The sequence below is a fragment of the Dermacentor andersoni genome, chromosome 5 (assembly GCF_023375885.2).
Source record: "Dermacentor andersoni chromosome 5, qqDerAnde1_hic_scaffold, whole genome shotgun sequence".
NCBI classification, from domain to species: Eukaryota; Metazoa; Arthropoda; class Arachnida; order Ixodida; family Ixodidae; genus Dermacentor; species Dermacentor andersoni.
The window spans coordinates 94681768-94694827 of record NC_092818.1 but is presented as its reverse complement, the minus strand read 5'-3'; the positions used below and the strand labels follow the sequence as shown (position 1 = coordinate 94694827).

The 13060-nt window shown below is 45.6% G+C and overlaps 2 protein-coding genes across 2 annotated transcripts in view; one reads left to right on the top strand and one right to left on the bottom strand.

Annotated features, from left to right (window-relative positions):
- Positions 1–13060, top strand: part of LOC126530902 (uncharacterized) — a 174594-nt gene that overhangs the window by 94435 nt on the left and 67099 nt on the right. The window contains exon 2 of the mRNA XM_072288232.1: positions 12351–12407. Coding sequence (XP_072144333.1) covers positions 12395–12407 — 13 coding nt within the window. The 5' untranslated portion in view covers positions 12351–12394. The remainder of the gene's footprint in view (positions 1–12350; positions 12408–13060) is intronic.
- Positions 1–13060, bottom strand: part of LOC126530903 (corticotropin-releasing factor-binding protein) — a 121585-nt gene that overhangs the window by 82138 nt on the left and 26387 nt on the right. The window lies entirely within an intron of this gene.

Sequence of the window (13060 nt, the reverse complement as noted above, 5' to 3'; positions counted from 1 at the left end):
CTTTCACGTCCTTCTTTGAACCGTTTGTTCTAACGCTTCACAGTGGCTAATGAAATGCAATGTTCAATGTACACGGCAGCCATACGGTGACTAATTTCTTTTTGGGAATTACCTTCAGCAGTCAAAAACCTCACGGCACCACGCTGTTCAACTTCTCGAGCGTCCATTACGTCACGCAACCATGTTCAACTCTGTGTATGAGCGCGTTAATTAACATTTATCCTCACACCTGCGTGCCACTTTTGTAAATGAGAGAAGCCTGCGTGCTACGCGTAGGCCTTGCGGATAATGAAAAGAATCATAATTGCGCGGGGTGGGTAGGCTCACTTTCATTCGACTCGCCCTCCTACATTAGAAAGGCGAAGATACAATGGAATATACAAATGCGAAGACACAGCTTGATAAAGGGCAAAAAATTTCCACTGGGAACAAAGTTCACTGCACGTATACACAAAACCTCGCAACAAGATATCTAAACATACGTATAAGTATCCAATAAACCTACGTATCTAAGAAAAAGTCACGGTATATAATGGATCAAACAAGGCAAATAAACATGTTGCGCAATCACAGATTCACAGAATCCTAGATCCCACCACAATTCCATCCACTCCCCCCGATGTATCACACGCGACGGAAGGCGGCGCGCTTGCTGCCCGCTTCTCTCCTTTGCGCACGCACGACTGAGGCACCATTGTCGGCTCACCCATTCCCCGCCACCCCCCACACGCTTTCACTCGCACATACAGCATGCGGCGCACGGTCACGATGTTATCGCCCTTGGAACTTTATACAGAACATGAGGGCGACGACAGGAATGCGCCTGAAATGTACATATAATTGCTATCGCAATAATATAATAAGAGTGTCCGGCAATTGAAGTGTCCCGTGGCCCATTACTCTCTGCAAAAGAAGTAACACAATCGAACTTTCGCCATGCGACAAATCGCTGAGCCGCAACAATGTGCTTTTTTTTTTCCTTTTGTGGGGCTGGGGCACCGAAATAAATGAAGAACGCAAAGGAAAGTATCTTGACCACAATCGGACGCCTACTTTGGGCCCCTAATGTGGCTACCGAAGGAGGAATGAGGAGAAATGAACGTTTATTGTGAGAAACAGCGAGAAAGTGTTCGTTCTTCGCCCTAGGTGGGCGGCTCTCTTAGTCCAGAAAGCTGTTGGCTTATGCCGCAGCACGGGCCCGGTCCACCAGACTTCGCTGATCTTCCAGGCTCTGTGCCTTTAACATTGCCTCCCATGTTTCTTCGATGGCTTGTAGAGGTTGTAGCACACCAACACCATGTGTTGGAGGATGTCTGGTACATCACAATGTCGGCATAGGTATGAGAATTTGCTGGGGTGCATCCGGTGCATAATAATTCCATGGACATATCGAAGAAAACGTGAGATGCTTGGTCCACCGAAAACCTTACGCATACTGCTCGGTATCTAGCACCGGTGATACAAGACTTTCCGGAGAGAGATAGAGATAGAGATAATTTAATTGAAAGAAGGCAGAGAGGTCGGCCTGAGCTAAGGCACTCTAGCCTGGATCTCTGCACAGGGGGAGGGGGAACGGGGAGGTTGCGCTCAAGCGAACGCGGTGCAATCCGTTGAGTCTCCACAGTGATGGCGGCGAGCGACCATTGTTTCTTTTTCTTGTCTGCTAGCCAGAAAGCGTCCGCGAAAATCCACTCGGCCAGAGAAAACCGAAGGCGCATCAAAGTGCGCCGCGCAATGGTCGGGCCAACACGAGAAAAACGCATGCGCTCTGGTTGGCTGTGGCAGCTTGCGGGTAGGGTAGTGAGAACAAGAAAATTGAAGAGGTTCAATATGCCCTCGCGAATAAAAGTCAAAGTAGCAAAAATAAATAAGAACATAGTTACCTTTGCTGGTGTTAGTCTCTTGACATGGATTATTCGACGTAGGTAAAAATAAATGCTGATATTTTTTTGTGTGTGTGACATGACGGCACAAATGAACCCCCGCAACACTTCATCTCGTCGGACCTCGCTGCGTGCTTTGGCAACTTGTCTGATAGTGTGTTGATTTGGCTTGTCTCGTTGTATGTTCCGATGTACGACTTTAGAAGATTCAATGTGCCTTTGGCATCAAATGTTTATAACAACATTAAACTTCCAAAGTTCCGCAATTGAAAATCTAAAGCACAACCTTGGAAATGCCAATGCACCTTTCACATCAAAAGTTTATGAGAACTTTAATACCCATAAAGTTTCGGAATTGACATCCATGCGCTCCGTAGGTTCCGCGGACTCCGCGAGATGCCGCGGCGACCCAGCGCGCCATCAAAACGCCCTTGGAACTTTGTGCTCGGGTGGCGCTGCTTGCGTTATGTGAGTCCCGATGCATGGGCGTTGCCGCGAAATCCAGCCCGAATTCGCAATGTTCGCATTGAAATGTTTTGCCGAGCGTGAAAAAGACATTTTACACAAAATCCAGAATGATTTTCGGCGCCGGGGGTTGCTTGGGTCGGCGATGCATGGGCAGCACGAAAATATTTCGGGGAGGGGCTGAAGCCCCATAAGCCAGCACACGATAAGAACCGGCAAAGTCTGAGGAGCAGTCTGGTAAAAAAGGCCAGCCAAAGGGTTAACGGCGGCTTTTGTTAAATACAACGAGCTCTGCGGCTCCTTCTTCTGCATAAACACGTCATAGAGCCGCCTGATTGAATAGGAGCCCTATATATGTGTGTGCTGTACACCGTATATTCTGCGTGAGATATTCAGATGAATACGGCCAGCCACCGTCCTCCTATCGCGTATCTATTACCCCTTTTTTCCCCGCCGTAATGTGAGCTCATGTGGCCATCCCAATAAGGAAGGTCTTCGTCACTCCTCACGCACATTAGTTTGTACAACGTATCTAGTTGCCTTCTGGCGGAGCTGTTCTGCCTTCCTTGAGGATTTCGGACCGGTATGCTCGTGTAATGATTCATGTCGCTTGATTCACTTCTGTTACCATATGCCGTTAAAAAAAACGGCCGATCCTGATGACAACGTAAGCTGAGTGTCACTCGTACCACTGACGAAGCCCAAGGGAAAGAACAGGAATAGAAAGCTTGCATTATCCCAAGGCATGATCTACGGGGTCCCACGTGGCCACGGCCTTTGCATCAGTGGTGACATATGAATCGCCAGCTGTTATCCTGCGACATTTCGGCAATCATTGGCTCTTCTATAATGTCATATGGATATTAGGTTATACAGGAGATGCTCTGGAGAGATTGAGGTAAAGAGTACCTTGGCTACACTATTTCTCAATGTTAAGCGGCAGAAAATAAAGGCATAATTAATGTTGTTGCTCATTAAGAGGAAGCTCTAGCTCGTGGGCTCCTATATAAATACACGGAAAAGGAGAAATCGTTTTTCTGGGCAAGCATGACACTAAGTTTGATGAGGCTTGTTGAATTTTCAAGAACATGTTAAAATTTAGTGACTCTGTTGTACTCACTAGCTGTTTACTTAAGGTCTTTGAAAAAATCTCCGCCCAAGCACTCCGTACAGATGGTTAACCAGCGAAGCTGAAGCTTGCGGCCCCATTATTTATCACTGCGTCATTCCCGACGGTGCATTAGTATTTCTCAATTATTGGTTATGTCTTCGTGTTTCTTAATGAGGTTACACACACGTTTGGCTGCGATGGAGAGAACGACGTTAGTAATGGAATGCCCGCAGTCCGCCGTTGTCGCTTGCGTTCGATGTCTCGAGTTTGCTCGTGGTTAGCAGCATCCGCCCGCCATTGACGCTTGCGATTCTTCGACATTAAATTGCTTCAACGAATGGCTCATAGCCCCGTAAATGCGGCCTCCCCATTACGACGACAGAAGTAAATTCTACGCTGGAATGACGAGCGGCAACGGAGCCAGCTGTGGAAGAAGACGACCACAACAACGAACGCACGAGCGCGTTCGCGTGGTTGCGCCGAGGGGCGCCAACAAGCTAGCTATGGAAGAAAACCACAACGCTCGAGCAAGTGATGAGGATGATGATGATGATGATGATGATGATGATGATGATGGTGGTTTTCAGTATACAGGCGCAGACAGATGGATTTTCGTTTCGCCTAGCCATATAAAGCTTCCCTTTGAAATGATTAACCGTCACCTTATATACTTTTTAGAGTATAGCGGTACATTGGACTGACGCCAATCTGGCTTCCCAAGAGCGAGGTCTACAACCGATAGTCTTGTCCTCCTGGAGACATATATATATACCTGATGCATTTGTACACAGCCAATACTGTCTGTCCGTATTCTTTGATCTTGAGAAGGCATATGATACTGCCTGGCGATACGGTGTTCTGCAAGACTTGTCGCCGTATGGAAGTTGTGGTAGTACGCTGAACATTCAGCGAAATTACCTATCTGAAAGGAAGTTTCGCGTAAGATTTGGCAGTGTGTTATCGCGCACTTTTTTTCAAATGAACTCTTTGTTATCCCACCTACGGTATCGTATTCTGTCTATGTGGATGACATTAAAATCATCTTGAAATCTTGCAACCTGTCTATGTGTGAACGCCAGACAAGGTTAACTGCTAATCGGCTCGCCAAATGGGCAGAGGAAAATGGGTTACCGATTCAATGCAGAAACGACTACTTGCGTGCTGTTTTTCAGGCGGAGAGAAGCATATCATGACCCTTGCACTGCGATGAATTGGAAAAGCCTGGTCATTACGAAAGAACAAAAAGTTTTAGTGTAATTTTCGATGCTAAGCTAACCTGCATTCAGCATATAAAGCAATTGACGCTGAAATGTCTTAAAACTATGAACATTTTAAAGATTTTATCTCATCAATCGTGAAGAACAGATATGTGTTATCTCCTTACTCTCTTTAAAAGCTATGTGTTGTCACGCATAGGCTATGGTTGTATTGCTTACCAGTCAGCTTCAAGGACAACACTTAAGCTACTTGAATCTGTCCACGACTTAGGTATTCGCCTAGCACTTGGTACCTTTTGTACCAGCCCTGTCCAAAGCCTGCATGCAGAGTTGGATCAGTGGTCTCTGGATTATCAGCGAACATATTTTGAAGTCACTTATGGAACATAAGAATCATGTCCCTAAAACAGCACCTATGCAAATCATTTATAAATGATCCGTCCATGAGTCAGTTGCATTATGTAATAACCCCTTATTATGTAATGTAATATTATGTATTCTGCAATACCCCCTGATTGTGTAATACCCCTTATGTAATACCCCTTCAATGGAGCCTTTGAGAAAATAAAATGAAATGAAATTTAGACCTGCCCTCACACGACCCACCGTTCCCGTTTGCTTGTAAAATTTGTTGCGCAAAGTCTTGAAATAGTTTTCACAGATCCGCAGGAAAGTGAATACGCTCAACTCATACCGCCTTGTGAGCAACATACAGTCGCTCGTAACTTGTCATTTAAAGAGCTTGAAAATAAAAATTGACCAAGCACCCTAATCCAGCAACATTTCCTGGCCCTTGAAGACAAGCATAGATATATCGCTTTTTTCACTGATGCTTCAAAGTCGGCAACTTCGCTGTCATCCGCAGCCCTTGGCTCAAACTTCTACCTCTCTAAAACCTTCCATAACCATAGCCACATCTTTACAGCGGAAGCTTGGAATGTTCTGATCACTGTTGAGCACATCGTGTAATACAAGGTACACAATTCTACTATAGTATACACTGGTGTTTTAAGCATTGTCACAGCCGTCTCCTGTGGCAAGGCTAGCCGAAATCCCGTTTCCAACAAGCTCCTTAAACACATTCATGCAGCATGTAAACTAATCCTTGCTGTTCTTGTGTGCTGGGTGACAGGCCACTCTGGCATCGCAGGCAATGAAGTGGCAGACGAATATGCTGTGGAAGCCACTCATCGGGACATAACTGATGTAAGCTGGGTACCTGGTGTTGACATGCAACGAGTTGTACCTACGGTGCTACGTCATGGCAGGCAAATATAATGGCAGTGCTTCGAGCTGCTAGTCGTGCGCCATTTTTGCGTGTATTCGCGGGCTTCTTTCACGCTCAGAAAAACACTTTTATGCAGCACGTATTGGGTAACGGAAAGCTGTATCAGGAGTTTTTCATGTTGCTCAACACTTTTCTCATTGGCACTTTTAATCTAATCATAATATTGAAAAGTTAATTAAATAATTAAGACTAATGATATACTTAGCTGGAATGCAAAAAAAATAATCTAAGTATCTCCACAGCAAACAACATTACCTCGGTTCTGTCCAGCTACCTGGCATGCGCATATCCTCAAACCTTCGTGCATGATAGTTGGGACACCTTGTATAATCCGGTTGTCTGTGTCCTGTCAAGCGAGATACAACCGACCGACCGACGAAACTGAAGCCGTAACGGACTGAAAAAAGAAATTTACCGACGATTACGGTACTCCCTAGTGCGAAATTTGAGCGCAGCTCTATACGTGATTTCATTTAACGTGTCAATATTTTGTATTAAGGTTATATAGGCAAACGGCTTATATTAGGAAGAGAAGGCTGCGAGTAGTGTGGCTGGCGCGAACAATCTGTCTAGTGCGGCACATTGCAAACGGAGCCAAGTGTGGCGCGACTGCCTCGCTAATCGGAAGATCGCGAGAGGCAGCGCGTGGGGTACCTGGGTAACGCACGGGCGCGAATCACAGCAGAATGCGAAGTCTGTGACAGGAAAGAGAAACAGTTCAATTCTTGGGAGGGAAATTTAATCGAATTCTGGAGTTTCACTTGCCAAAACCACTATTTGACTATCAAGCACGCCGTCGTGGGCACTCCGGATTATTTTGACCACCAAGGGGATCTTTAACGTACCCCCAATGTGAGGGAAACCGGCGTTTTTCGCATTAAATGGGGCCGCCGCAGCCTGCATTTGATCACGTGACCTTGTGCTTAGCAGCGCAGTACCATAGCCGCTAAGCCACTGCGGCGGCTGAGCAGGAGGGTTAGCAGGTGCACTCAATATCTGCTAAAATGCATTGGAGGGAAAATGCGATTGTGAAGCGGCTACTCCTTGTGTAAAGTTAACGGAGGACCGTGACTGTTGCACAGGGTCAGGGAAATCAAGAGGTAAAGGCAGGGAGGTTTCTCAGGCTGAGCCCGTTTAGCTATGACCCACTGAACAACGTGAAAATGAGACTGAAAGATGAGAAGGCGATAAGTTCACAGTATGCATGGACACACACGAAATTCGTTGTTGAGCTGAAGCACATTGCCTTCATTCTTGGGGTGGCGCTGTTGTCGCCTCGATGAAATCGATGCCCGTTTGTTATGCCGAGATTAAGACGTTAGCTTGCAGCTTTGGATGAGGACTTAAGATTTTCATATAAGCAAAACTGCTACATTTTAAGAGACTCCAAGTTTGCAATGAGGCCGTTGCACGGCACAAGCACTTATGAGGTTGCTCACGAAGCAAGTAATCAAGCAGTGAAGTTGCTCGCACAACAAGCCTGCAATGTAAACATTGCAGGTTTGTTGCAAATTTTTTTTTCTTCTAATTTATCCCACGCACGAGCTCGAGAACTTGTATTTGTAAATGCCGTTCTCATTCCGTAAAGATGATTTTGTGTCCAAGTTAAAAATGTGAGAAGAGCTGCAATAGCAAGTAAACCACTCTGACGGGAGAGTTCATTTGTCGTGCATGTGATCACGTTCATGTTTTCTCTTGCTACCTGCGTAGATTCAAACTTTCCTGTCACGAACGTACGAATGCACGTCGCTAGCTAATAAAGGCCAGAAGAGCTCCCACTGTCGAATGATTACAGACCGTTGGCATAGTATGGTCACTTGGTGCGACCAGTGTAGTACAGTCTCACCCCTGCTATTCCTGGATTGTTGATGTTACATATTCTACCAAAACGTCTCTTGGCAGAAGGTAAACTTCCAGCTGGTGTCTGTGATGTCATAAATAGCCCAATCCACTGCCGGTCGTCCTGCAGTGGGCATGAAAAATAGGCTGGTGATCATGACGACGACATAGTAGGGTGTGCTGTATCATTGCTTCTCAAGTCTGTCAGTGCCATATTTTTAATGCAGACGTCCTGTTCTGCCGCCGCTTCTGCTGCCTTCATTACTTTTGCTAATATCGCTCTCATGCTCCCCTAATTTCTCTGTCGAGGTCTGTATGGCATAAATCCTGTCTGCAATAGATAGTACATCCGTTCTCGCGTACCTGCCCTGGAGAACACTCTGGCGGCATGCCAGGTGACATTCACAACCTTTGCCATGTAAGATGATATGCTCACTCTCTGGAATAACCACTCACACTTTCTTCGGCGCCACTTTCTCAATGTCAATTCTAACCGCTGTGTTATATTGTTAATAGCTTTGCGTAACTTAATTTGCGTAACTACATAAGAAAGCATCCTATTCGACGAGTATTTCCATCTACCTCGACTTCATTCGTGTGCTGCGTATTCGTCATCTTGCTCAAACATGTCGCCGTTTGTTTCGACAAGTGTAAAACATTCACCTTAGTTTTATTCACGCGTATACTGATGAGAGATAGAGGGAGACGCCACAAAAGAAGTTCTTATTTTTTCTCAATAGACGGACAAATGGCGGCACCGTTTCGTATTTTCAGATCACTGATTCCGTTAGCACAAGGTCATCCACGCAAAGTTTCGGGATGGAATGGAATGGGTGTAGTGAAGCTGGCGCGACTGATCTTGCTGGGAGGCTAGCAGTTGCTACGCCGGACTGGCGCTGTAGCTTGAGTATAGCATAATGACAGTTCGTACAAGCTTGCGTGCGGAGAAGATGAAGTAGCTGACGAAACGTTCTTTGGCCTGAGTCCCTAAACCATTGCGGGGCAAACGTGCTCTTACAGCTCATAGCTCCTAAAACGACCCATACAATTTTTGTGTGCTTCATCATATCAGGGCAAAATTTACAAGAGTTGCTATCAACCTTTAAGGGGAAGTATAAAGATGGATAACCACGAGAGAGAAAAGAAAAGAGAGGGAAATGCGGGAAGGTTAGCCAATGGAAGTGGCTGGCTACCATGTGCTGGAGCCAGGGTTAAAGAGAGTAAGAAGTGATTAAAGGAAATAAAAATAGAGAGAAAAGAAATACAATTTTGCAATCCAACGCCCTACAACTTTCAAAGTCGATGTAATTTTTCATAATTTCATAATTTATTTCGCCCAATTTACAAGTTCTTAAGAATCTGAGCCGCCCATGTAAAACTTTAAGCGCCGAAGCCCGTCTAGACCACTGCGCTAGGACCTTTTCCTGCTTCAGGGGGCGATCGTCAAGTTTTGCTAGAGCGGTCGCGAACACTTTTATTGCCACACTGTAACGGGGACCCTCACATAGGAGGTGGTTGATCGTCTCATCACAGCCGAAGTTGTCGCAAGCAGGGCTGTCCGCTATTCCAATGCGGAAACAGCCGTCTTGCGTAGCTAAGCGAGAGGGAAAGCATACACTAAGCTTTCTCTATGCAAGGTTTAGAAGCTCAAGTCAATTTCGGCAGGAAAAAAAAAACGTGGGATTTTCTTGCCGCCCACTAGCCTGGAGGCTTTCAATGTACATAAGTTAAGATCAAAGAAATCAGGCTTGCGTAAATTCACAGCACACGTCCTCGGACGGGTGGTTTTGCAGGCATCTCCGGCACGAAAGCCTCTCGCCCCGCGACGACTTTTGGTAGCCGTCCATGTATGCAGATGGCGTTCGCGATGGCTCAGTGTGACAAAACTTATCCGCCGATCGCTGACAGACCCAAGGCAGCAGCGTGAGACGGTACGGGCACACACCTTGCTAGCACAGGGTGACAGCGCCTCAATGACCCGGAGGGCAAGCGCGTGGGGCGGCAATATGGATGGAGAAGGTGTACGTAGGCTTAACCCACCTCCGCAAGAACTTGTTTGAGGGGATATCTAATTAAATCAGGCTCGGGACAAACTCGGGAAGGTCTGCGCTGTCCCAGCACGGTTCAAGGCACTTCCGCAAGTTCCTTCGTTTGTGAGACTCGGGCCCAATTTCGCCCGACTTGGCATATGTGCGAGGGGGTGTAGTGACTCCTGCATATTCAAAGCGCTCGCAAGCTATAATTCCCTTTCCCCTTAACGAAAATTACGCACTCTCACTGTACATTATAATTAGACCGGGAGAGGCAGAAGGAGAGAACATTGAAAAACGGGCGCACAAGCAGAGGGACGGAAAGGCAGGAACTGTGGAGAGGGGGTTTGTTCTGTCCCTAGATAGGTCACTTTCATGCTATCGAAAGCATTAGGTGCTGCTGCTGTGGAACGCGTTGCACATTGTTCTTGGGTATATTTTAGTGGCTATTGTGCTTGCTAGCCTAAACCATACTTATTTTGTCGTCGTGAATAAAGGCGAAGTCGTTTGCATGAGAATGATCCGTGTGCGATCGAAAGCCCGCGCTTGCGTCATAACAGATTTCGTTACGCAAGGTTAAAGTAAAAAAAAAAAAACATTTCTTGTAGTGGAAGCGCTCTTTGATGCAGCGTGCCTGCAGATAAATTTCATATTAGCAAGGTTTTATTATCAATTAAAGACGAATAAAATCGTACAATTTCAGCGTGAAGAAAGAAATGCCAGAAGGTAAAAAAAAATAGGGTGTCATGAACGGTTTGTCGTCGTGTATATTATAGCCCGTCATCAAGATGTCTAGACTAAAGCATCCTGATTACAGCGGCGTTACCAACGACAGCTGCAGATCTGCAACCGTTCGCAGACTCATCTTTGGCTCTGGGTATAAACGCGTAAGCGTTGTCATCGTGCAGGTTTCGCATATTCTAGATACACGGCTTTGTGTAAGTGTCGCTCAATTGATATCGTATCAGCAGCATCTTTGACGCAGATAGACGGAAAAAAGAATTGCAAGACATGTCATCTGTAATAATTTGCTGCTTCTGCTCAGGAGACCTCGCTCCATACCGCGATATTTAGGCTGTAGTCTGTGCTGTCCTTTATTCAATGACGTCCGTACATAATATATCAAGCAGCACAGCTTGCTCGCGCATGGTCCCTTGCCTTTTGTTTGCCTAGTTAACACTGCGGAAGAGCTGCGCAAGCAATGATCACAAGGCCTGGAACCACAGGACAACGACTTTAACTTTTGGTTTCACAGTAGAGTAATTAGCCTTGGCCCGACTAACTGAACACTTGTTTCTATTAAAGGCTTCTCCAGACGCATCACGCGAAACGTCAGGTTGAGAAAAAAAAAAGCGCTTCTGCCACACAAAAAAAAGGAAAAAAAGAAAAAAAGGAAAAAAAAAACTAAGCCAACAAGAGTGGTTTCTTAATCTTGCTGAAAGTGGTAATGCGCGAATATTTTAGCTTGGACATGCACATAAAATGCACTTTCTTCACTTTGAAAACATTCTCGCTGCCGCATGAATTGCCGCTCAAACGCCCCTGTGGGATCGATCCGTAAAACAGAGCAGGCAACCATGTGATAGCTGTAACAGTGCTGAGTTCTGCATTCCCAGGGTACTGCGTTCGTAGCGTCTTACTGCAGCTACGCGCTCAAAGGGTATGGAATTGGCGGGGCAAATTGAAACGCGATGACGTCACTTGCGACTACGAGCGCACTCAACGGATGGCGGCACCGGTAACACGGAGGGTAATATGCGGCACACCCGCGAAAGCGGGCACAGAACAGAAGCGTCTTGTGATCGATTGGTGGAGCTTTCTGTATTAAAGCTCTACAGTGGACCCTAAAGAACCCGTGGAACAGAAGAGAGCTCTTTATAAATTTTGACCAACCAAGTTTCTTTTACACATCTCTAAATGAAAGTAAATCAGCCTTTTAGCCATGTTGATTCAGACCTCTCCATATTCATTAACTTAACGGTAGCAGGTTCGTTACTAGCGCAGGAAATGGCGGACAAGGCCCTCTTTTCATCAATCTTGTGCACCAAAACATAGGTGCCAGTACACTTACGGGCTTCTAAGTAGTTTCTCGTATTTGGTGCGTTCTAACGCAGGAAAAGTTCTGTAAAAGTGTTTTTTTGGTTTATTTAAAATGAAATGGGGTCATTCGTTACCGATAAACAACTAGGCCTGGCTAGCCAGTGTCAAATCTATTGTGCAACGGCGTGCAGCAACGTGGCCATAGCACTTACCCCCCCCCCCCCCTCCTCCCACCGTTTTTCGTTTTAGACATTGTTTCCCCTCCCTCACTACGAAGAATCCTCTCATGTTAGCAGTCACTGATTCGCTCTAAAGGAGGGTTACTCACAAATACAGTTTAATATTAATAGTACTCTTCAGTATCTCTTCTGTTTAATAACGGAATGTGCTGAGCAAACGGTATGTTCAAGTATCAACAGCCCTCACAGGATGCTGCCCCACTGAGCACCTGTTGTCTTCTCTTATTATTATTTTCAGTGTCCAACGAAATGCGTTAGCGTTCCGGTTACGTCTATGCTTCAATGCATAAAGCTGGTAAGTTTTCCTAAAAAAGTAAGTGGAACAACCCTCCATTTTTACCGCAAGTTTGACGCCGCATATCTCGAAACCGGTGCCATCGTCAGAATTTGTTCTTTCTCTTTTCTTTCTCTTTTCTTTCTCTTTTCCTTTCTTTTTTTAATCTTTCCGTCCCCCTTTCCCTTTCCCCAGTGTAGGGTAGCCAACCGGGCTCAGTCCTGGTTAACCTCCCTACCTTTCATTTATCATTTTCTCTCTCTCTGTTCCAAGTAGCTATGGTTTGTGAACACACTAGCTACAATTCGTACATTGATATATGTGCCATAAATAAATTAATCAAACATTTCATTAGTGTACTTATGTTGATTGTACAACTAGGCATCTTGATTTCTCGTAGAAGTAATGGCCGCTTCATCGAATAATTTAGCTCGAGGATTAGAACTGTGATATCTGTCACAGGCAATCTTTAAAAATTTGGTGCATCTAAAAAAGAAAAAGAAAGCACCCCACGTAGTAGACACAGTCCAAAGATAAACTGCTCTCGTTGCAATCCTAAACAGCTTCACCCACTAGGCGTAAAGCCCTCAAGAAATGTTTAACCAGAGTTCATGCACTAACGGCTGCGAAGGAGGCTACAAGCGTACTCGTTGACGTAGATGAACGAAGTTCCA